Source organism: Colossoma macropomum, unplaced genomic scaffold (genome assembly GCF_904425465.1).
Source record: "Colossoma macropomum unplaced genomic scaffold, Colossoma_macropomum, whole genome shotgun sequence".
In the NCBI taxonomy this organism is placed as follows: Eukaryota; Metazoa; Chordata; class Actinopteri; order Characiformes; family Serrasalmidae; genus Colossoma; species Colossoma macropomum.
In genome coordinates, this window is record NW_023494789.1 from 50,966,548 (window position 1) to 50,992,795 (window position 26,248).

Sequence of the window (26,248 nt, forward strand, 5' to 3'; positions counted from 1 at the left end):
AAAGAAAGAGATACAGAGAGAGACAGAGACAAAGACAGAGATACAGAGAGAGAGACAGAAAGAGAGATACAGAGAGAAAGACAAAAAGAGAGAGATACAGAGAGAAAAAGAGACAGAGAAAGAGAGACAGAGACAAAACAGAGAGAGAGAGAAGCGTTAGAAGCTCTCACATCCGGGATACGAAACATGAGCAAAGACGTGGAATGTTAGATCCCCCCCTTTCTCTCCCTCTCTCTCTCCCTCTCTCTCCCTGTCTCTCTCTCCCTCTCTCTCCCCCTTTCTCTGTCTCTCTCTCTCTCTCTCTCTCTCTCTCCCCGTAATGATGAAGTAAAAAGCCTCATGATTGGTGGACGCGAGCGCCAAGAAACATAAAACCGGAGGAGGAGAGCTTTGAGCTTTTTAGCATTCAGCATTTAGCATTCGCCACCCCCCCCAACCGCCCCCCCCCCACCGAGCCCCCCCAAAAAACCCACAAAAAATAAAACAGTGCGGATGACGGATCCGCGAGCGCGCGAGGACGTTCCCCGTGCTTTTCTTTTTTCCCCGTGTTGTAGCCGAGCTCCCGCACATCCGAGCCGAAAGTGCACAATGGTCGCTGTATGCGAGCTCCCTCGCTCTCAGACAAGCTTTAGGAGGAAGGGCTCGCGCTCCTCTGCCTGACAGCCGCGAGGCCAATAGGAGCACGCGCGCGCCCAGCTGCGCCCGGCCGCGGCCAATGGAAAAGAGGAGCACGCGGGCTCGGCGGAGAAGGTTAGGCTGTTTGTCGCAGGCGGCCAGCGCTAAACTTCACCAAATAATAGCTGTTTGTGTTTTGGCCGCTGCAGTAGCCATTTTAGGTGAGTAACGTTACATCTTGTAACTTTTGCTTTAATCCGCCTTTTAGGGTCGCGCGCCGGGCGCGAGAGCGCGGCTGGGCCGGTCAGTAACTCGTGCATCCCTCCTGAATGAAGTGCTGGGCTCTCGTGCTTTGCTGCTTTAGTGCTTTAGCAGGATTAGGATTCTGTTTCTTTTTTCTCTTTCTTTTTTTTTTTCCTCCCTCTCTCCTCTCCACTCCCTCCATCACCGCCCCCCCTCCTCCACCCCCCCTCTAATTTCTCATGCATTTTTTTTTCTAAACTGTCATGGCGCTTTTTTCTTTCCTTTTCTGTTTTTGGTGCCCTTGGAAGGGGCTTTTCTGCGCGTGGTGCTGTGTCCGGATAGCCGGCGCGAGAGGCTCAGGTAGGCGAGGTGGTGTTTTGAGGGGGTGGTGGGGGTCCCTCGCGCGCACACGTGAACCTGGGAGCGCCGCTGCGGTGACATTAGAGCTTAGCACGGCATATGTGGGACGCGTCGGTCGCGCGCGTGCGCCTGGGTGAAACTGCTGCGAAGAGGCTGCGAGCGCCAGCAGGACTAACGTGCAATGCAGAAAAGCCTGAGGACCCCCAGGAGCTGCATGCGCAAAGCCAAGCGTCGGCTGGAGGGGTATGACGGCCCCCCCAGCGTTAGGCTATGCAGCAGTGGGGCTGAGCTGCATCCCATACCTCTGGGATGATTTGTGGTCCAGAGCTGATCATCCAGCATCAGTACCAGTCACGTGAATGCTGAACGCAATCTGGGGCCGCATTACAGACGCAAATCTGATCTTAATTTAGGAATTTTATCTTATCTAATCAACTGTCAGGCCTGTTTCCTAGCAACTAACCATACACGCACAGCTGAAACGTAAACATGTAATCAAAATAATGTTAAAAATGTGAATTAATGCTGCCGTATTGCTGATAAACTGTAAGGTGTGAATACTGTGAGAGCGCCCCCTGCTGTTTATCAGAGCGTCGCCGCTCCCCAGTTTCAGTCTCCATTTCCCAAACGCTTTAGCCGAGCGCGCTAACGTTACTCCTCCTAATAAACAGACACACGTTCAGCTCCGTCTCCTCATTATTCACCACCATCACTGTAATATTTCATCATCAACATTAACACACGAAGGTGATCAGAGGGGCGGTGGAGATCGAGTCTGCAGCGTCTGAGATCTTTAAAACGCAGAGTTAGAAAAGAAAATCATCTCACAGTGAAAGCAGCGTTTTACAGTAGAAATAAATGGAGCTCATTATGCTGGTAGTGAACTATGCTGCTGACACAGCTGCCTAAAAACCATAGAAACGGACCTTAAACAGAAGTGAGGACCCTGTTGGGGTTCATCCTAAAGTTAGGACAGGATTTAGGAGGTTTAGTCTAGTTAGGATGTTTGTGTGATGCTGTTTTCTTATCTGGAGTTCATGATGAGATGATGAAGTTAGGAACCGTTATTCTGTAACAGCTACTGTACTAAATTCAGTCGTCATGGTGACTAAACAGATCAGATTTCAGAGTTAAGAAGTTTCTGTAATTTGGGCCCGGATTCCTCACGGCAGTGTTCTAACATCTCGTCCCGGAAGAGTAGAGGCTGGTACTGCAGCAAAGGGGGACAAACTCTCTATTAAAAGTGCAGTGTGTAAGATGTAGTGGCATCTAGTGGTGAGGTTGCAGATTGCAATCAACTGAACCCCCTCCCCTCACCCCTCCCTTTCCAAGCGTGTAGTATAACCTACGGTGTCCGTCAGGTTTTCTGCCCTCGTCTGTCCCGATTTCATTTTGCTTCTTCATGTTTTCTCTTCTTTGATGGCGAGGATTCACCCGTATGATCCTCCGTTTGTCAAAATATGGGTTCTCAAACCTCTCCCAACACAAAAGCCCAGCACCGGCACCGACCACTGATTCTACTTCTTTCTACACTCTTAAAAAACGAAGGTTCTTCCAGGGTTCTTTAGGAAAGGCCTTGGGCCTCATTCATCAATATCCTTGTAAGTTTTTCCTTAAGTGTGTTCTTCAAAAAGGTCCTAAGAAAAAGTCAATGTCAGATTCGTGACATGTTTTTAAAGCGCAGAACTGTTCTCACCTTTGTGCTCTTGAGTGTGTAGATTCTGTTCTTACCTAAGAACAAATCCCACATAAGAGAACACTGGTGAGTCAGAAGAAAGTGGGTTTTTAAGAAGAAATTTCTTCTTAAGAATGGTTGGTAAATGAGGCCCGATGCTTCTATATAGAACCATGAACACTCAAAGAACCATTTGCATGCTTAAATGGTTCTTTCCATGGTGCAGTCGTTCTTCAGATTGTTGGAGAATGTGTTGCTGTATAGCACCAACAACAACACCTGTGTTACAAGCTTGACATTGTAACGATAGCAGAACACTTTTTGGTGCTATATAGAACAAACTTTTCAAAAAGGCTGTGTATAGAACCACATACAACACATTCTCCATCAGTTTGAAGAACGACTTCACAAAACAAAGAACCCTTCAAGCATGCAAATGGTCCTTTGAGTGTTCATGGTTCTGTATAGAACCTTTGGGCCTCATTCACCAACCGTTCTTAAGAAGAAATTTCTTCTTAGAACCCACTTACGCGGTTTTCATTATGACATTCACCAGTGTTCTATTATGTGGGTTTTGTTCTTAGGTTAGAACAGAGTCTACACACACTCAAGAGCACAAAGGTGAGAACAGTTCTGCGCTTTAAGAACACGTCATGAATCTCATGTAGACTTTTTCTTAGGACGTTTCTCAAGAACACATTTAAGAACAAACTCAGGAAGATATTGGTCAATGAGGCCCATTGTGTTTACTAAAGAACCCTTGAAGAACCATCTTTTTAAAGAGTGGCTATCCAACTGGAGCTAGAGCGACACAAAATTCAAGCTGCTGCTTCTACGCAAAAACTCGAAAGGCGCCATCTAGAGGCAGTGTTGGGTTGTCCATTCTGGGCAGCCTCTGTTGGAAGAGGAGCTGCTCCCTATGTAAATATGAAGGACTCATTCTAAGCTAATGAAAACACAATGGTTCATAGTTACAGGTTATTATACATTAATGAAAAACATGGTTTTATTTACTATGTTCTATTTCTGCTAATAGAGCCCCCTAAATCTTACACACTGCACCTTTAATGCCCCTGATTTCAGAAGAAGGATTTCTGGTGTCTACAGACTTTTGGACATAACATTATGACCACGCTATTATTCTACGCTCACTGTCCATTTTATCAGCTCCACTTACTATATAGGTGCACTTTGTAGTTCTACAGTTACAGACTGTAGTCCATCTGTTTCTCTGATACTTTGTTAGCCCCCTTTTACCCTGTTCTTCAGTGGTCAGGACCCCCATGGACCCTCACAGAGCAGGTACTATTTGGGTGCTGGATCATTCTCAGCACTGCAGTAACACTGACGTGGTGGTGGTGTGTTAGTGTGTGTTGTGCTGGTCTGAGTGGATCAGACACAGCAGTGCTGCTGGAGTTTTTAAACACTGTGTCCACTCACTGTCCACTCTATTAGACACCATTGAGCTTCATGCTGTACAACGCCGTGCAAACCTCACCCTCACATCCTGACCCCACTGATGCTGCTGCTGCATAAACCAAACTAATCAAATTAATCATGCTCCACCTGTTTTCCCCGATTTCGTACTAACAATGTTTACTATCCGGTGTCGACCAGAGGAGGATGGGTTCCCCTTCTGAGTCTTGGTTCCTCTCAAGGTTTCTTCCTGTTTCTCTTAGGGAGTTTTTCCTTGCCACTGTCGCCTCTGGCGACGCTGATGGGGGCTCGGACCCGGATTTCTTTTTGTAATGCTGATTTTTTTTTTTGTTTTGTAAAGCTGCTTTGTGACAACACCTGTTGTAAAAAGCGCTATATAAATAAACTTTGCTTGCTTGCACTCCTACCTTGTCCTCCCATCTTGTAGATGTAAAGTCAGAGACGATAGCTCATCTGCTGCTGCACAGTTTGTGTTGGTCATCCTCTAGTCCTTCATCAGTGGTCACAGGACGCTGCCCACAGGACGCTGTTGGCTGGATGTTTTTGGTTGGTGGACTTTTCTCAGTCCAGCAGTGACACTGAGGTGTTTAAAAACTCCAGCAGCACTGCTGTGTCTGATCCACTCAGACCAGCGCAACACACACTAACACAACACCACCACGTCAGTTTTACTGCAGTGCTGAGAATGATCCACCACCCAAATAGTACCTGCTCTGTGAGGGTCCATGGGGGTCCTGACCACTGAAGAACAGGGTAAAAGGGGGCTAACAAAGTATCAGAGAAACAGATGGACTACAGTCTGTAACTGTAGAACTACAAAGTGCACCTATATAGTAAGTGGAGCTGATAAAATGGACAATGAGCGTAGAAACGAGGAGGTGGTCAGAATGTTATGTCAGTTATGCCTGATTAGTGTATAGTGCACATTTCGTAGCACTGGTTGAAACTACTGTAAAGAAAAGTGAATTGAAGCTGTGCAAAGAAGCGACGTCTTCATTTCGGAAAAATATATATCGCTGCTGTCGGAACAAAACCTCGCATCTCCAAAATGAAAACAGGAGAAGGAAAAAACATACTTAACTTTTAATGTAAGTCAATGGAACCAGACTTTTTCCAAGCATTTTTTTGGCCGTTTCTTTTGGTCCATTCATCATGAAATTCACACACAATGTAAAGAGCAACAGACATTTTCAAGTTAGGTCAAAACCTGAAAACTGACCAAAATGAACAAACAAGGTTTTGTTCCAACAGAAGCGATATGTAAATCCACTGTCTGTACTCGACATCATTATAGCCAATTTAACCACCGTTTTTTCAAAATATCTGCATAATTCAGTGTTTGAGATGTAAAGATGTACTTTTGGGTGCTGTATAGAACCCTTTTCAAAAAGGTTCTATATAGAACCATGAACACTCAAAGAACTCTTTGCATCATTAAAGGTTCTCTGCATCATGAAAGCGTTCTTCAGACTGATGGAGAATGTGCTGTAGACTGTTCTATACAGACTTTTTTTTGGAAATGGTTCTATGTAGCACCCAAAAGTGTGCTTCTGTTATCACAGTGTCAAGCTTGTAACAGTAGACGAATCCTTTTAGGTGCTACATAGAACCATTTTTGAAACATCCTCATCCATACACATTCTCCATCAGTCTGAAGAACGCTTTCCTGATGCAAAGAACCCTTTAATCATGCAAAGGGTTCCTAAAGTGTCCATGGTTCTATATAGAGCCATTTTTTACTAAAGAACCCTTGAAGCGCCATCTTTTTAAGCGTGTTGCTTATTGTTTTATATAAATGCGTTTTTATTTTTGAATTATTTTTGAGTGCTGCAAGTGTTCATGTAATATTCCGAGGTCTACTATAAGTGCCTGCTTAGCTGTTGCAGTTTTGGCATATTTTGAATAAACAGTGGCCAGTTTTAATGTATTTTCTCAGAAGAAGAAACGCTGGTGTTTGCAGAGTTTTGGACATATAGTGCACCTTTGGAGGTGCTGGTTAAATCTACTGCGTACTGAAGCTGTGCAAAGAAGCGACGTCTTCAGTTCGGAAGAATGTATGTAAATCCACTGTCTGTACTCGATAATATCAGTATAGCTAATTTAATCTCCAATTTTTCAGAATTTATGCACGAGTCTGGGTTTGAGATGTAGAGATGGTGCGTGTCCACTTGCTCTTTTTCTCACCGCATTCCACGGCACTAGATCTGTCTGCTCGCCACTGGTGGGCGTTTCTATGTCATTGTGGAAATAAAGGAACCGTATTGAACAAATCTGAGGCGCTAAACAATCTGATAAGCTGTTTGCTGTTGCATAGAAGTCTAAAAGTTAAGTGACCCTTATTAGTCCCACAGAGCGATGGGCAGCCCTATCCACGGCGCCCAGGGAGCAGTTGGGGGTTAGGTGTCTTGCTCAAGGGCACTTCAGTGACTTTCCGGTCACAAGGCTGGTTCCCTGACCTCCTGTTTGCTGGATCCATCTCACTTGCAAGCTAGCTAGTGACCTTAGCAAGTAACCTACGAGCCTTATATGATTTAAAGTTTGCCTTATCGCTGAAATCATGTGAACTTCATCCAATCAATGGTCTTCTCTCCAGATCTTCACTGTCAGCAGTTCTGTTTAAAAGACATATTTTTATTATTATGTAAAACTGTTATGGATTGAAAGAAGAGACTGATTCGTTTCCGCTGTGGACTCTCAGACACAGTTATGTTTACTGTTCGTTACGAAGGCAAATCTACTGTTGTCTGATTGGCTAAATGCAGTGTGGCGGCCGCATTCATTTGCATGGCGAGGCAGATTACTCTGCGCCACAAATCATCATGCACTGCATGGACACATACTGTCACATTTCTTTACAGTGGTGGTGATAGGAACCAGGGGTCGCCATGACTACAACACAAATATAGACATTTTATTTACTATCCAGAACCACCAGAGAACCTACACGAGTCTTCTGAGTTTATATGGAATGTTGATGATGATGGTGACGCCCTGCATGTACCCCTGTGCCATGAATTTATATTTAAAACCAAAATCTTCTCAGAACTATCATGAAACAGCATCTCAGAGTTTAGGCAGCGTATTCAGAACCATCTCACTTAATACAGTGGAGTCCAAAAGTGAAAATTTGGGATTGTTTTGATTTAATCCTGGAAATAAACAACAGAACGTTTTAGAAATTTGAAAGTATTAAAGCTAAGAAAATTTTTTACAAAAAAATAAGGAAGAAATATTGATGATTCTGCATTATTTCAAGGTCACTATTCAAATTTGAGCAAATGTTTGTCACTGACCATGTCGATGGATTTTTTTTTTTGGTACAAAAAGGTCAGATTTTTTTCCCTTCCCGAGTTTTTTCCCTTCTATTGAAACTCTTGTTCAGACGGATCTGAAATTTATGTAAATATTTCAAAAATTCTACTTTGTTGATTGCTGAGCTGCTACAATAATTTGCAATGAAAATATTTTGTTTCAAACTAGAAAAGAATGCAAAATAGACACATTTACACTTACACTCTCTGACTTTTGGTCCCCACTGTAACTGTCTGTGAGGGAGCTTTTAGAGGTGGATGTCTGGTTCCTATCACCACCACTGTGAACAGTTCTGACTCTGTAAGTTTCTCTAGAACAGAGCGTTTCACACCAAACCACTCTGAATGACTCTGTTTACATCTTAACCATTTAATTACGTGGAAATTTTGAAACAAAGGTGGAATTCCCCTTTCATACTGGGAGGCTCTTTAGACTTGCACCTGTCCTAACTCAGAGGATGCTCAGGTAGCTTGTGTATGTAATCTTCTTCTAAATTACATATATTAACCACATTATTAGGAAAGTCCTATTAGTCTTATCACATTATTAGGTTGGTTTAAAGTTTAATTAGGTTAGTTTCATTATGTTATAATTACTGCATACTAGCATAATAACATAACAGTACCAGTATAATGTGATTTATGGTCTGGACTGATAATCATGGCCCTATATTTGTGCCTGTGTTGTTCATCCATGTCACCATTCCACCTTAAGCTTTCACTATGGACCCCCCCACACACTTCACCTGTCTAGCAGAAATGTACTTTAATGCCCAGGACAGCAGGTCTCATGCTTTTCTGATGATTTCTTCTGTTCTTGTCCATTATGGACTCTTCAGACTGCTTTCTGATTTATAAATGAATGATGGGAAGATATTGAATGTCAGCTTTCTGCTATCCATAGTCAGGATTTAATAGCTGATATTGCTATTAATAACTGGGCGATACTGGTAGGAGTCATTCCATGAAATCGGTGCTGAGTAATCATGTTAGGCCCAATCCCATTTCTTATTTTTACCCCTACCCCTTGTTTTCGAGTGTCGCCCTTTGGAACTGGGTTACAGGGTAGTGGTTGAGATCTTTCCTCTGAAATGGGACCCTCAAATAAAAAGAGCATCACTTCATTAACAGCTACCAGCGCTGCTCTGTAGGCGACCCTGCCAGTCTGCAGTGACAGCAGAGGAGGGTAAAGTTCAGCTCCTCACTGCTGGGCTTTAGTTACATTTAGGGCATCATATGCCTTCAAAGAGGGGGGCAATTATTTATTATCACCCACCCCTAATTCTTCAGTGATATGAAGCTGAAGTCAGATATTCACCAGATTCTTGTTCGAATTTTCCCGTTCCACCTTAAATGGTGCAGCAGTTACATTCTGGCACCTCAGGTGTCAGAACTGCTGGACTATTTAAGGTGGAACGGGAAAGTTAGCTAGCTAGCTTCCAAGACATCAGCATACAACTAGCGATTTTTCTGCTTGTTGTACAGAAAAGGACCATAATACACTGAAACAACACTAAACTAAGATAATACAGTGATTATCGTAATTTTTAACAGAAAATTCTCACATTTGTGGGTTTCTTTGGTCTCTTGTTCTCAATCTTGCTGGTTTTTCTTTTTTTCTCAAAGCTCCCTGTTTGGGGTCTCTGAAAAACCTCCGTTTGAAGGGCCATGTAGCCCCAACACTTTGCCCCACCCCTCTATCTCAACAAGAATCGGGACACCCTACCCCTAGACATGACTGTACAAAACAGAGGGGTAGGGCTAAGTGGTAGGGGTGAGGGGTGAAATGGGATTGGGCCTTAATTTGAATTTGTTTCATGTAATAAAATCACAAATATTTTGTTTTCATGCTCTTCAGTAATCAGATAATGGGGAAACTCCTGGTCTACATGAGTCAGACAGTAATCAGATTTCTGCTTTACAACCAGACAGTAAACGAGTCATATGATATACATCATTTAGAACCCATGTGTCAAACACAAGGCCCGCAGGCCAAGTTAGTCCCGAAATTATTTTAAGTTTCGGATGTGGTTGTGATGGCACAACACATGGAAGTATGGTTGCCTCTGATTGGTCAAACTCAGGAGTCGGCAGCATGCGGCTCTTTTACTGCCCTGTTGTGGCTCCACAGCTGAATCAGATTAGTAGGTAAAAATAAAATAATCCTCCTTTACAGTAAAATAAAGCTCTGCTGATCGTTCAACACAGTTTAACAATAAATGGTCTTAAACTCTGGAGTTAATGTAGAACTGCTAATTCACCCTTTAACCCTGAAGATCAGCGCAGACTGCTGGTCACCATAGCAACACAGACAACAGTCTCGCCTAGCTAGTAGCTAACGAAACGGCAAAGAGAGAGATTTAAGATGAACATCGATAATTTGGAGATGAATGGACTGGTTTGCATTTATAATCACTCCAGCTGGTTTCCTGATACGTTTAATCTGCAGTGAAAAACTGTCTAAACTAGACTAAACAGTCACGAAGCTGTCAAGACCCCTTAAATCATGCAGTGGGTTCTTGGTGTGTTCAGGGTTCTATACAGAACCCTTGAAGAAGCATCTTTTTTAAGTGTGTAGCCTGTTGTTTAATATAAAACAATGTGTTTTTATTTAAAATTATTTTTAAATACTTCAACTAGTAATACTAGAAGTGCCTGTTTAGCTGTTGCAGTTTTGGAGTACTTTGAATAAACAGTGGCCAGTTTAGTCATAACAAAATACTCATTAAAATGAAATAAAAACACAGCTGGCCCACAGATTTGTTAAGATTTTTTAATAAGGCCCTTTTAGTGGTGAAGTTTGACCCCTTGATCTAGAAGATGAAGAATATTTAAATATTTGAGCATGCAGTCTGTATTTAAAAAGAATATTTAAATACACTGATCAGGCATAACATTCTGACCACCTCCTTGTTTCTACGCTCATTGTCCATTTTATCAGCTCCACTTACTATATAGGTGCACTTTGTAGTTCTACAGTTACAGACTGTAGTCCATCTGTTTCTCTGATACTTTGTTAGCCCCCTTTTACCCTGTTCTTCAGTGGTCAGGACCCCCATGGACCCTCACAGAGCAGGTACTATTTGGGTGGTGGATCATTCTCAGCACTGCAGTAACACTGACGTGGTGGTGGTGTGTTAGTATGTGCTGTGCTGGTCTGAGTGGATCAGACACGGCAGTGCTGCTGGAGTTATTTCAAATCTAAAAAATAAACATTTAAAGAGGTTTAACATTCATCTGTAGCTAACATACACTCTTTAATAAAAAGGTTCTTTAAGAGTTCTTTAATAAAGAAAATTGTTCTGTATAGAACCATGAACACTCAAAGAACCCTTTGCATGATTAAAGGTTCTCTACATCATAAAAGGGTTCTACAGACTGATGGACTCTACAGAATGTACTACAGAATGTGCTGTAGATGGTTCTGTACAGAACCCTTTTGAAAATGGTTCTATATAGCACCCAAAAGGGTTTTTTTATTGTTATGGTGTCAAGCTCCTAACAGTAAAGGGGAATTCCACCGATTTTCAAAATATCTGTACAATCAAAGGTTTCTGATGTAAACAGAGTCATTCAGAGTGGTTTGGTGTGAAACTCTCTGTTCTACAGAAACTTACAGAGTCAGAACTGTTCACAGTGGTGGTGATAGGAACCAGACGTCCACCTCTAGAAGCTCCCTCACAGAAAGTTACTACATGAAATGGTATTCATCAAGTCCATTCGTGGTGAACTGCGCACAAGGCAGCGTACAGCACAATAGTCCCCAAAGAAAATTTATTTATTTATTATTTCAGATTTTCCACTATTTTCCATCATCAACATCCCATATAAACTCAGAAGACTCGTGTAGGTTCACTGGTGGTTTTGGATAGTAAATAAAATGTCTATATTTGTGTTGTAGTCATGGCGATGCCTGGTTCCCATCACCACCACATCTCACACACTGAATTATGCAGAAATTTTGAAAAATCAGTGGAATTCCCCTTTCACTGTTTTGCATAATTAAATTACTTTACATTTACCATTTTTCTTTAGTTATTGAATATGATTCTTATTACTAAATAAATCATGATAAATACTAATTATGTGTCAAATAAATAAAAACAGGCATTCTTAAGCATCTAAAATAGTTTTACACAAACACATCATACATTTTTTGTTGATGGTGCAGAACACAGATTTTACCAAAATAAGATATGTAAAAAGTGAAATTGTATTAATACCAAGACTTCTAAGCTGGTTATGTTAGATGAAGTCTGTATCGGTACTCAGTATCGGCCGATACTTAAGGATCAGATGTTGGTATCGGAACGGAAAAAGTGGTATTGGTATCTCCTGTTATCACGGTACACCGATACAGACGATATATCGGCCATCCTCTTGTGATCACAGTGTATAAAATCTGCCTTTTGTGTTTTTGTATTGTTTTAATTCATGAAATGTTTTATGTCTGTTTTGTAGATGCAGATGAAAAGTTCTAGAAAACAATGAAAATACAAAAGAAGGACAAGCAGGTCAGTGTGACACACAACAACTCAACCTCTCTCTCTCTCTCTTTCTCTGTCTCTATCTCTCTCTCTCTCTCTGTCTCTCTCTCCCTCTTGCCTCCCCTTCTTGTTTTCCTGTTCGGTCACACAATCTCTCACAATCAAAAGGTAAAAATAACCTGAATATTATTTGCCTGTAAAGTGTTAAATGCTTGTAGCCTTAAATCCCAGAACAGTTATTACAGTTATTACTGTTTTGCAGTCTTTAGTTCACTTTTGTGGCCGAACCTCTTCAAAACATACTTTCAGGTGTCTGTTTGAAACCAACTGTAGTCTATTGAGCTCATTTAAGAATTGATGAATAAATAATGAACAGGTAATTAAGAGATTATTCAGGGTCTCTGCATACATAAACTTCATTAATGTAAAACTGTCCTTCAGTGTGTCCACTCTACCTTTATTCCAGCTTCCATTCTTTTCAGGAGACTCACAAACACATTCAGTGGTGTTGAGGTCTGGACTCTGGGGTGGTCAGTCCATCGTTCAGCTTCTTTGTTTGATGTGTCCGTCTCCTTTTCTCAGTGAGGTTCTTCTTGACAGCTACACATCCTTTCAGACCCACAGCGCTGAGTCGTCTTCTCACAGTGGAAGGATGGACAGAAACACCTGTGGATGTTTTCAGATCTGAAGCAGCTTGATTTTCTCCTCTCTCTCAGAGATGAAAGCTTTAAGTGCTGTTTATCTGATGGGGGCAGTTTTGGGTGTCTACCAGCTCTTCCAGGTGGTTGTTAGGAGCCACGTTTTCTCTGTAGCTTTGTTGCATGACTTTGCTTCTTCCTTATGCAAGTGGATTATCTTAAGTCTAATATCCTGAGAAATATCTCATGAAAAGTGAAAATAACTTGTGCTTAATGGTCTCTGACTTTTGCACAGTACTGTGTATCTAAAAGTCTGTAGACAGCAGCGTTTCCTGTGAAATGAAGGTGTTAATAGTGAGTTTGTGCTGCAGTAACAGCCTCTACTCTTCTGGAAAGGCTTCTAGATGTTGGAACATTGCTGTGAGGATTTGATTGAGCATTAGTGAGGTCAGGTACTGATGTTGGACGGTCAGTTCTGGATCAATAATCATCCTAAAGGTACTGGATGGAGCTCCATCACTCCAGAGAACACAGTTCCACTGCTTCACAGCCCAATGCTGGGGGTGGCTTTATACCCCTCAAGCCCACACTTGGCATTGGTGACCTCCAGAGTGTCCCATTCTATTGGTCAGTGCTTTTCAATGGAGATTATACAATCTGTGTGTGCCTGTGTCGGCCATTAGAAGGAATGTCTGGATACTTTTGAACTTTTGGAGTCCGTTCATGCCGCTAGTGGAATTTTCCTGCTTGGCTGTACTGATTTGAACCTGATGTGACCTTATATTAGTGAACGTCCTATTTAAATGATGTGAATTGATTGTTTTGGTGAATTTCTCGTTATCTGCAGTTGTGATAAGAGGATCTCGTCAAGTATCATCTCAGACAGTCGTAACGGATTAGATACAGACAGGATTCTTGGCCTTGTTAAACAGCAGGAATCTCTCTCCTGCACCTGTTACTGTTCAGACGCTGACGTCAGTTTTCTCAGTCTGTTTGGAAGTTTGTTAGTTCTCCCTGTAGGCCTGAGCGACAGGGTGACGTAATCGGACATCGATGACAGTGTTTCAGAGACACTGTTATGGGAAAGTGATGGAGAACTAGAGAGGATAGGTATTAAATTATATCTGCATGGAATATTTAAGTCTCTTTTACTGTTAAAACGGTTGATTAGAGTGTCGCGATGGCTCAGATGGGTTGTGAAATTTTAAATTATAATACTTCATGGTTTCCCACAGGCATCAGAGTGCATCTACTATAATGTCCAAAAAAGCTACATTTTTAATTTGTACAGCACGTGTAGTTTTAAAACTCTCTCATATTCATTATTATTGATAGCTGTGATTTGATTTACCCATTAATATTTTATTCATTTTACCGCTTGCATTTGCACTTTTAAAGTGTTTCCATTTTATTCTTTCTGTTTTGCTGCTTTTATTGTTTGCATCTGCATCGTTAATGTTTGATTTTCTTATTTTTTTGTTTTTAATTGTTTCTATTTGCATTTTAATTTATTTCTGTCTTTTGTAAAGCACTTTGTACAACCTTGCTTGAAAGAGTGCTATATAAATAAAGCATATTATTATTATTATTATTATTATTAACAGTAATATCATCTTAATTATTATTAGATATCACTGTAGGTTTACTAAATCATACTTTAACAGCTTATGAATCAGTTCATAAGTTCATAGTGGGCAGCTAGCTCGATATTATTATTATTATTATATTAATTATAGTAATTAGTATTAATATAAGTGTAAATATATTTGTATTATGAGTATATTTATTTGTATTAAATCATTTATCACATAAAAATATTCAGGTTGCTGTCATAGAGGAGTAAACAAACCACAAAATATTAAAATTTAAGAAGCTCGAATCAGAGAATTTGGACTTTTTTTTTTATTAAAAAATTACTCAAACTGATGAATAAATTACCAAAATAGTTGCCGATCAATTTAATAGTCGACAACTAATTGATTAATTCATTAATTGTTGCAGCTCTAATATACATAAATATACATACATGAACTTACATTTGCATTTAATAGAACTAAATGAGGCTCTTATTGTGAAATTGATGTTCTTGCTAATGTGAGTGAAGTTATTGCAGGTGAACTGTTGGGAAAGTTATTCTGAGTTCTCAGTAGATTCGTTTGAATTTAATTTGTTTCTTAATTCTGATGCGCTGGATCTCCTGCTGTGTCCTGAATGAATCCACAAAGGCAGCTTTACCTGTCAGTCTAAATTAGATTGACAGCTGAGGTAGTTGTATCTAAATCCCGGTCATGCGCGCTGAGAGTGCAGCGTTCGTGCTGTGTGGTTTTTCGTTTGTATGCAGTTTCTGCTTTTAACATCACATCATCAGTGTGAGCTGATTTGATAGAGCTTCTGTCTTGTGGGTGAAACATCTGTGTGGAAGGCTGCAGCACGGCTTTATCTGCTCAGCTATTACTGAAGGTGTTTTAATGAGTTGCTGTAACTGCAGGTAAAGAAAGGGTTAATTTCCCACTTACCCTGATCAGCCAAGACATGCTTGGTGTTAAATTTTGATCTTTAGTTTAGCACTGGAGCTATGATGCTAATGTTGCTAACAAACACTAGAAATCAATAGTCACCCAAATATTTTTTGTAAATACATCCCCAAAACTTCTCCCTCAACTCGCTCAAGCAGCATGCAGGTGGTGCTGACTGTGTATATATGTGTGTGTGTATATATATATATCGCTGCCGTCAGAACAAAACCTCTTATATCTTCATTTTTGTCGTTTTTCGGTTTTTGGCATAATTTGAGAGAGTCTGATGCCCTTTACGTTGTGTGGAAATTTCATTATGAATGATACAAAAGAAATGAACCGAAGATACTTGGAAAAAATTCTGGTTCCATTGACTTATGTTAAAAGTAAACTATGCTTTTTCCTTCTCCTGTAAAGTTATAATTTTTGAGATACAAGGTTTTGTTCTGACAACAGCAGTGTATGTGTATATATGTATATATATGTATATATATATATATATATATATATATATAGAGAGAGAGAGAGAGAGAGAGAGATAGATAGGGATACGTATGAGTACAGAAAAAGTATCTGTATTCCATCCAAATTACATTTTGTAGAGCCAATATTCAGAATACAGTGACTTTTGAATTTTTAGGAGAATACTTTTAGAATACTTACCCACTAAAAGTATAAAAATATGTACCATCTTTAAGAGAAACACCATCAATGTTTGTTTATTAACCACTAAATAATAACATATTATACACTAAAGAAGAGCGGCTTATTTACAATTACTGAAGTTCCTGAAGCCTGAGTAGACTGATAAATCAATCTGATGAGGCAGTGCAAGTTTTTTTTTATTGGGATATGGCGAATGGTTTGCTTAGTTCGTGAAATGGCATTGAGATTGTGGGAAAAGCAGTGGACTGAAGCAGGAAATGAGAGCCAAAATAATGTTTATAATTTTGTAACTTCGTTTAAATAAGTGCACTATTCATGAAACATATTAACAGAGGAATTATCTGTTGAAAACTGCCAATCATTAGCATCAATATGTACTCTACACTGCAAAAAATGGTATCTTGTCAAGTGAAATGATCTTAAATCTAGTTGATGTATCCAATATTACCCATTGGTGCAGTTTTAAGATTATTTAGCTTATTTCTAGACAATTTTACTTGGTTTTGGAAAACGATCTCACTGTAGTGGCAGATAATTTTCTTACAACAAGCACAATTATCTGCCAGTAGATAGTAGTGAGATAAATTAACCTAATAAAACTACTTTTTACCTAAAAAGCAAAAAATTGTCTAGAAATTATTTTAAAAAATACTAAATTAAGCTTACAACAATCTCAACAGGAGAAATGTTAGATTTTTGCTTAGATTTAAGATATTTTTCTTGTCAAGAATTCTTCTCGACTATATATGTATATATATGTATATGTGTGTGTATATGTACATATATATATATATACACACAGACACATATACTTGATTAAAATCATTAGCAGCAGCGCTTACTGTTATTTCTGTCATGAATCATACTTCATTTCTCAGTAAGTCACACAGAAGGATATTCAGAGTGAGCTATCGGGATCAGTTAAGCCTTTTCTTGCCTGTTGAGACTCATAAGCTCAGCTGAACTGCAGTTGTGAACTTCTCTGATTCATTCTGACAGACCAAAGCTCTCCCTTTTCACTCTCTACAATGAGCCGCGCTGTTTGTTGTGTATTCCAGTGAGGTGATGCTGCCTGTTGTTCATAAAGCACATTAAAACGTCTCGTTTTCCTCGTCTTTTCACTGTGCGACTGAAGTCAAACATGCACAGTCAGAGGGCTCTTCTACCTCCTTTGATGATGATGATGATTTATGTTTGTAATGGGAAGCAGTTTTGTTACGTTGGCGTGAAAATGCACTGATAAAAATGAATCGACAGTGAATAAGAGTGAGACTGTGACTGAAATGGGTCCCTGTTCCCGCATTAGTGTTGCGCTGTGTAGTGGGGAACTGTTGTGTTTACTAAACAGCAGTAATAACACTTTTTCATGGTAAACCTGTGTCAGCTTTCACCGGTCATACTAATTTCTGTTGAGATTGAAATTAGTTTCTTATTGATATCTGTAGATATTTGTTTTAACCGGTGTGGGGATGAGGATGAGGGCAAAGACAGTATGAACGTTGTGTGATCAATGACAAACACATTCACAATGACAGCCTTACAGACACGCAGTCATAATTCATAATACATAGTATTGATGTCGTCTGTCTTCTAAAAGTGGCTGTATAAAACCGATACCAATAGGTCTGAATAAAATAGATATTTAATACATGCCATATTTGAGTGTGTGTGTTGCTACATGGTGAAAATTGCATTATTTTTATTATGCTAACGTCTGGAGGTCCATTGTGTCTTCAGTTAATCATAATTACTAATTAATAATTAATTAGTTGTTAAACAAAAACCTGCAGATGTTAATTTGGCAATGTTTCACTTAACAAATTAAAAACAAAATGTATTTATCAAATATATTTTCGCAATATAAAAAATCTGCCAAAAATGTATTTATTAAATATATTTTAAAAATGCATTTATTTGTACTATTTTTTTCATTTGTTTGTAGTTTTAACAAAGATTGCAGATATAACTAAATATACATGAGCTGAGTGAACGGTTCTGACCTCTGTGATCTGCACTGTACTTTACATTAACCGTGTACGTCTGCAGTCAGACTCTCACACACAACGTATTTCACATAAACAAGATATCAGATCATAACTGCATTTTCACAGAGTATCAATACCCACAACACTCACTTCTGTCCTGTTAATAAGTCATTTGATCAGATTTAAGATGAAGATACTGGAACACAAATTCATTTCTAAAGGTGTCAGACAGTGAAGAGCATCAGACAGGATTCTGGATATTTTCATACATTTTCAAATGTGTTTGATAAATACAACCCCATTGTCAAAAAAGTTGGGATGCTGAGCAGAATGTAAATAATAATAGAATGCAATGATATGCAAATCATGTAAATCATATTTTCGAAGGACAATAGTACAAAGACAACACATCAAATGTTGAAACTGAGAAATTTTATTGTTTTTTGAAAAATATTTGCCCATTTTGAATTTGATGCCAAAAACACGTTCCAAAAAAGTTGGGACGGGGGCCTGTTTACCACTGTGTTACATCACCTCTTCTTTAACAACACTCAGTAAGCGTTTGGGAACTGAGGAGACACTGCTGTAGTTTTGATTGCTCATTTAAAATGGACTGAGGGGAAGTGGAAAAGTGTCCTGTGGTCATTTGAATTTGAACATTTGAAATTCTTTTGGGAAATCATGGACACTGTGTCCTCCGGGCTAAAGACCACTCAGCTTGTTATCAGTGCACAGTTCAAAAGCCAGTATTCATGATGGTATAGGGGGCATTAGTGCACATGGTATGGGTGACGTGCTCATCTGTGAAGGCACCATTAATGCTGAACGATATATACATGTTTTGGCGGCATATGCTGCCATCCAGACGACGTCTTTTTCAGGGAAGGTCTTGATTATTTCAGCAAGACAATGTCAAACCACATTCTGCATGTATTACAACAGCATTGCTCCGTATTAAAAGAGTCCAGGTGCTAAACTGACCTGCCTGCAGTCCAGATCTGTCACCACTGAAAACATTTGGCGCATTATTAAATGAAAAATATGACAAATGAGACCCTGAACTGATGAGCAGCTGAAATCCTGTATCAAACAAGAACAGGAAAACATTTCACTTTCTAAACTACAGCAGTGTCTCCTCAGTTCCCAAACACTTACACAGTGCTGTTAAAAGGAGAGGTGATGAAACTCAGTGGTAAACAGGCCCCCGTCCCAACTTTTTTGGAACGTGTTGTTGGCATCAAATTCAAAATGGGCAAATATTTTTCAAAAAACAATAAAATTTCTCAGTTTCAACATTTGATATGTTGTCTTTGCACTATTTCCAATGAAATATAGGGTTTAATTATAGCGTCCCAACTTTTTTGGAAATGGGGCTGTAGATATGGCAATATATCATGGATAAGCTCGTGGTTATACGCATATCGATACAGTGATGGCTGTGTTGATATGTGTGAATTTACTTTTAAATGGTGTGTGTGTGTGCAGGGTAAATGGATACTGCATTCAAAGAGAGTCTGACATTTACAACATCCTCTAAAAGCTCTTTATTTATGATTATTTGTATTAAAGGGCTGCTTTTGAGACGAAAGTGCTTCCCTTTGGTCTGTTCTGCGTGTCGTGCATTCAGGAGAAACAGAGAGTGAAGCTCTTCATTGGTTTATTGTCGCCTGTGTTGTGCATGAGCTGAGTATCTTCACTGTTATTAAATCTGTGTGATCCGTGTTTTAAAACTAATTTTAAGATAGACATTGACCAAAAGTGCCTTCTGTACATGTGATTGTAATGTATGGTATTGCATTATGATACATAATCGCTGGTGTTGGAAGGAAACCTTGTATCTCCAAAACGGTAACTTTACAGGAGAAGGAAAAAACCTACTGTACTTTTAATGTAAGTCAATGGAACCAGACTTTTTCTCAAGTCATTTTGGGCCGTTTCTTTTGGTCCATTCATCATGAAATTTACACACAATGTAAAGTCCAACAGGCATTTTCAAATCATGTAAATAACTGAAAAACAGCAAAAATGGAGATACGAAGTTTCTTCCGACAGCAGTGACATTGTTAAGTTACTGCCTGTGCAAGAATGATGAGAACGCGTAGTTCTGGTCTTGTTCTGGGTCTTGTCTCCAGCTCAGTCAGGGTTCTGAAGCACTCTTGATTAAATGACTGAAGTAAATATCAAATGGCTTTTTAATATTACAGCAGGTACCCGATTTTCTGTGAAACTGAAGCAGTTAAAAGTAATGCATGCTGAAGGGTTTGAAAGGTGGACTAATAAGCTTTGCTCTCACTGGCTTTATATTAAATATATCACACATTTTTAACATTATAAGCCATTTAATTTTAGATGTTCGTTTATTAACGATAATCCGTAAAACATATAACGTAATACATTTATACCCAAAGACTAAAAAAAAATACAATAGGAAAATTGGACGCTGTAGCCAAACTGTTTGACCAAATTTGATTTCGTTTGATTTGTGCTCAGTGATGCTTGAAGAACTGATGTAGTAAAGAAAATTTTAAAATTCCAGTATGGATATGAATAAAGTTCAGTTAGATTGAACATTATAGTTAATCTGGAATCTGATTGGTTGTGAGTGAGTTGCTGTTCTTTTACTTGAATGCTTGTAAGTTGCTACCATCCACTTACTGATTTGTATATACACCGGTCAGGCACAACATTATGACCACCTCCTTGTTTCTACGCTCATTGTCCATTTTATCAGCTCCACTTACTATATAGGTGCACTTTGTAGTTCTACAGTTACAGACTGTAGTCCATCTGTTTCTCTGATACTTTGTTAGCCCCCTTTTACCCTGTTCTTCAGTGGTCAGGACCCCCATGGACCCTCACAGAGCAGGTACTATTTGTGGTGGATCATTCTCAGCACTGCAGGAACACTGACGTGGTGGTGGTGTGTTAGTGTGTGTTGTGCTGGTCTGAGTGGATCAGACACAGCAGTGCTGCTGGAGTTTTTAAACACTGTGTCCACTCACTGTCCACTCTATAGACACTCCTACCTTGTCGGTCCGCCTTGTAGATGTAAAGAGACGATAGCTCATCTGCTGCTGCACAGTTTGTGTTGGTCATCCTCTAGTCCTTCATCAGTGGTCACAGGACGAGTGAGAGTCTACACTGCTTCCAAGGCTGTGAGCATTATTTTCCAACAGCAGCTTGCAAGTCATCATTCTTGCGTCCTGGGTTAAGTGCAAACATAGTCTACACAAGCATGTGGCTACTGCTAAACTCAAATACACCATCATTGCAAAAGTATCCAGGCGGCCTCCATAGAAAAGCAGTGACCAATAGAACGGGACGCTCTGGAGCAGCTGCACATGAGCCTAAGGTCACCATGCCCAGTGCCAAGCGTGGGCTAAAGGGGTATAAAGCCCCCCAGCATTGGGCTGTGGAGCAGTGGAACTGTGTTCTCTGCAGTGATGGAGCTCCATCCAATACCTCTGGGATGATTATTGATCCAGAACTGACCATCCACCATCAGTGCCTGACCTCACTAATGCCCAATCAAATCTTCACAGCAATGTTCCAAGCCATCCCAGAAGAGTAGAGGCTGTTACTGCAGCAAAGGAGGACAAACTCACTATTAACACCCTTCATTTCAGAGGAAATGCTGCTACAAATGCTCTACAAATTCTGGACTTGTGTTCTGAGCCTGTTGTGCCAGTTTCAGGTCCAAATCGGACACGTTCTGACTGCGTGTTCTGCCAAACACACATTTTATGTGCATGTTCTCTTCCTTATAGCTCTGCGTTTGAGGACGGGCCACGCAAATGTAGGAGAATCACAGAAAAAGTGGCTGATGTTAGTTTCTGATTATTATTATTATTCCACTCACTTTACCAAGGCTTGAGCAGCGGCGGTTCTATCAACACTTAAAACCAGGTGTAAATTTGTGCTGGAGTCTCAGATGTTGTACTGTTCAGAGATTTCCTTTAATACCGGCAGCAAACACAGCAGCTAGATGGAGACACGAGCCTCAAACATGAGCTGAGAGAATGTTTACCATCAGTATAACACTGTTTAAGCTCTCAGGATCAGATGGATGTGTGTGAGAAGATGTGTTATTGTTGCACAAACTCTCTTTTCTTAGCTGGAGTCAAATATCACCTCTGTAGAATGTTTTGGGGGAGAGAATATTTGTCAACACTGCTGTCTCTCCACCGCTGAACTTGGTCTCGAGCTTGTTGATGGCCTTTACTGCACTGAAACGGAACATTAGAAGTTCTGCAGTTTCGGCACATACAGAAAAAGACAATGCTGGGCTGGTCACGGTTACGACGTAATCGCCTTAATCGCAGTTATTAGAGCTGAGCTGGCTTAGTAGAGTACATCATGAATTCGTGGCAAGCATCCACGCCACCTCCCGCCACCTCACCTCACCGCTTTCCACGCAGACATTGATGCTGAAAGAGCAGAGGTGCTTCAGAAATCATGTCTGGGAGTGCCTTAGATCCGAAAAAGAAAAATACGCTAAAAGGTTGGTGAAATTTGGCGAGAATGATAGACATGTAGAAGGAACTGCTGGGATAGCCTTTAGTCTTGGTTTAGCCTTTAGCATATCAGCTCGCTAGCCAGGCCTGTGTGTCCATGTCCCTTTGTTTCAACAGAGCTGAGAAATCTGCGGCTGAACCGTTTCTACCGGCAGCGTGTACGACTAATATTTACTGAACTCCTGTAGAATCTGATGCTTGGAGATGTAGCACAGTTGAACGGGATCCACGTATGAGACAAATGACTTGAGAAATTCGGATGTGAAGCAACGTTCGGCAACATTTTTGCTGAGCCAGAGGAGCTGCTGCGCTGTCCAAAGCAAAATAAGTATCTCCAGATTGGAAACTTTACAGGAGAAGACATAAACCATCTTAACTACATCTTAAACATCTTTACTTATAAACAGAGTTTATTCCAGGTGAATTTGGAGCATTTCTATTCGTCCATTCATCATGAAAGTTTCATAAAAAGTCAGCTAATAGATTTCTATCACTAGGGATGCAGCAGTAACACTATGTATATATACAAAAATCAGGATTTTATAGGCTAGTTAGTTTAGATAGAGTTAATATTGGTGTCTTTACTCGACGTTGGCAGATATTTAGGGATCAGGTATTGGTGTCGAAAGGGAACAAGTATTGGTGCATCCCTACTCGTAATACATCGTTGCTGCCTACAGGATTTTGAACTGCAGTAATGAACATCCATAAAATTGTGGTTAATTATAAAACGTGAATATTAGTGTTGTTAAAGGTATATTTAGGAGAGAGTGTTTGGGTACTCACTGTGAAATACCAAATACTCAAAGCCCGTAAATTGCTGTTGAGGCCAAATAACCAATAGAACGGGACGCTCTGGAGCAGGTCACCATGCCCAGTGCCACGTATTTGGGTACTCATTGTGAAATGCAGAGTACTGAAAGCCTGTAAATTGCTGTTGAGGCCAAATAATAATAAATACAGTATCTGCTAAGGTGTATTAACTCATTTTTGTTGTTTTGTTGTGTCCGGTTGTTGATGTTTGGTCCACGGTGTTGGTCCAGCGTTCTTTCCGTGTGCTGTATGATGGAGGGGTTGGCACTCGGCGCTGTTGTTTCTGTGTTTTTGTTAAAGTGCGTACATGAGCACACATGCTTTGTTCTGAAGGTATATTTGCGTGGTTTGTGGTGCGTGTAGAAAAGCTGCTGGAGCTTTTTCCGGGAGAACCGGAGTCTGGCATTGACCAAACTGCAGCTGTCGCGTTTGGGAGTTTGGAGCCGGTATTGATTCATAGGGAATTTGATTGGAGGGGGGTGGGGTGTATGGCGGGGGGGTTTGGGTTGGCAGGTTTGCCTGGCGAGCGTGCACACTGCAGCATGTACGGGGATAATGAGCTGTGTTTACGCATGCCTGTGTGCGTGTGTGTTGTCTGCATGCGAGACATAATGCTGGACTGTCTCTACAGTGCGCTGTGTCCCCTGAGCACCTGGGAGCCAGTCTGAGAGATAAGGTGAGGGCGCGAACGAGAGAACACGTCTAGCAGCGTCAGTTCTTCTTTTTTGGGGTTTTTATTTGTGGTCAGTTTTTTTTTTAAATGAGTTTTGTTTACACGTAGAGATGATTAACCAGTAATAGCTGACAATCTGGAAAAAATATCCTCAAAAACAACAAAACATAAATAAATGATAAACAGATATAGACACATGCATATTGAAGCGATGATGGAACAGTTAAACTGTCCATACAAAATCTCCAGAGCCGTTTCAGCCAAAGCTTGTATTGCATTTGGCTGAGCCTTGTTCAGCCTTGCAATCATGCCTGCAAGGGTCTCAGTTGTATTGGGGAAATTCCACCTAATCAAAATTTCTACATAACTCAGTGTGTGAGGTGTAAACAGACTGATTCAGAGTGGTTTGGTGTGAAATGGTTCAGATGTCTTTACAGTGGTGGTGATGGGAACCAGGGGTCGCCATGACTACAACACAAATATAGACATTTTATTTACTATCCAGAACCACCAGAGAACCTACAGTCTTCTGAGTTTATATGGAATGTTGATGATGGAAATAGTGGATAATCTTTAGGGTCTATATTTGGCATGTACCATGAATAGATTAAAAAATTTATGTTTTAGACCAGTTAAAAAAAGTCTTTTGTAAAACTGTCGTCAAACAGTGCCTTTTAGAGGTGGACGTCTGGTTCCTATCACCACAACTGTGAACAATTCTGACTCTGTAAGTTTCTCTGAAAACAGAGCGTTTCACACCAAACCACTCTGAAGGACTCTGTTTACATCTTAAATGTAATTGTATAGAAAAATTTCGAAATTTTGGTGGAATTCCCCTTTAAGTGATCCACAATCTCTGTTTATTAAAAGGTTGTTTGTTTTGGATGCTTACCTTTGCCCCTTAAATGTCACCCAATGTATAAATTTGAGCAAAAAATAAAAAGATGAACTCTGTTCCTGCAAAAATCCACAAAAACTATTTTTTTACCCCCCCCTCCAGAACCCCCCCCTCCTCCCCAACCAATCAGGTCGCTCATAGCCTTTTTTTTGTACGTTTTGGTTTAGAGATACGATTCACAAGCCTCTGCCATCAGCCATCATGCTCCATGCTTCCACCCTGGCAACGAAAGAGTTACCACGGAGACGACGTGTTTACGTTGCCGCTTCCTGCAGCTTGGTCCCGAGCCTGTTGCCGTGACGACGGCCCTGATTCCAGCCCCGCTTTTGGAAAGCGTGTGATTCATTGACATTATCCCCATACCTGCCTGCAGATGCATGCTCGGTCTGTGGGCTTCCACATGTGTGCTGCAGCGCCAGGCGCGGATAAAAATAAAGCCCTGCTGATGAGCGAGAGACCCTCGGCTAAATGTGGCTCAGAAACGTAAAGTTCTCCGTCTCTCCGCAGCACACAGCGTCCTTCCTTATAAAGGAAGCTTATGTTTTCATGGCGATCGAGCAAAACGTGTAGAAGTAGGTCAGCGCAGAGGCATAAGAGCTGTAAAACTAAGAGACGGTGCGGCGGGCCCAGTGTCCATGCCAGTGTCCAATGTCATTAGTTTTTTTTTCGATGTCATTCAAATGATTTATAAAGCACAATTTGGAATTGTCGTGTTCTGTTTTTCGTTACTCGTGTCTGTTTGACCTCTCTGTCTCTGTCTGTTGCCTGTAAACTATGCTAAAAGCATAGCAGTTGAATAGCAAACGTTGACAACAGGCACTGGTATGGTTTGGAGTGACCACACATCCTGACCTGTGCTTCCTGATCTCAGCCTGTGTTTGATATAGCTTACCACACACTGCTCACGTCCTGATTGCGCCAGTGGTACGTGGTGTGCGGTATGTGACTAATATGATCCTCCAGTACGCAAAGGTACCTGGATGACGTTCTACTGTAGCCAGATATTCCAGTATGTGGGCGGAGCCTTGTTTAGCCTTGCAGTCATGCCGTCATGGGTCTCAGTTGTATTGGGGAAATTCCACCTAATCAAAATTTCTACATAATCCAGTGTGTGAGATGTAAACAGAGAGATTCAGAGTGGTTTGGTGTGAAATGGTTCAGATGTCTTTACAGTGGTGGTGATGGGAACCAGGGGTCGCCATGACTACAACACAAATATAGACATTTTATTTACTATCCAGAACCACCAGTGAACCTACACGAGTCTTCTGAGTTTATATGGAATGCTGATGATGGAAAATAGTGGATAATCTTTAGGGTCTATATTTGGCATGTACCACCATGAATACATTAAAAAATGTGTGTTTTAGACAAATTAAAAAAAAAACTTTTGTAAAATTATCATGAAACAGTGCCT

The 26,248-nt window shown here is 40.5% G+C and overlaps 1 protein-coding gene across 1 annotated transcript in view; it reads left to right on the plus strand.

The window, feature by feature from the left end:
• The first annotated feature begins 725 nt into the window (after window positions 1–725).
• chd6 (chromodomain helicase DNA binding protein 6) overlaps window positions 726–26,248 on the plus strand; it is a 101,171-nt gene continuing 75,648 nt past the window's right edge. Inside the window, exons 1-2 of the mRNA XM_036571587.1 lie at window positions 726–836; window positions 12,103–12,155. Coding sequence (XP_036427480.1) covers window positions 12,129–12,155 — 27 coding nt within the window. The 5' untranslated portion in view covers window positions 726–836; window positions 12,103–12,128. The remainder of the gene's footprint in view (window positions 837–12,102; window positions 12,156–26,248) is intronic.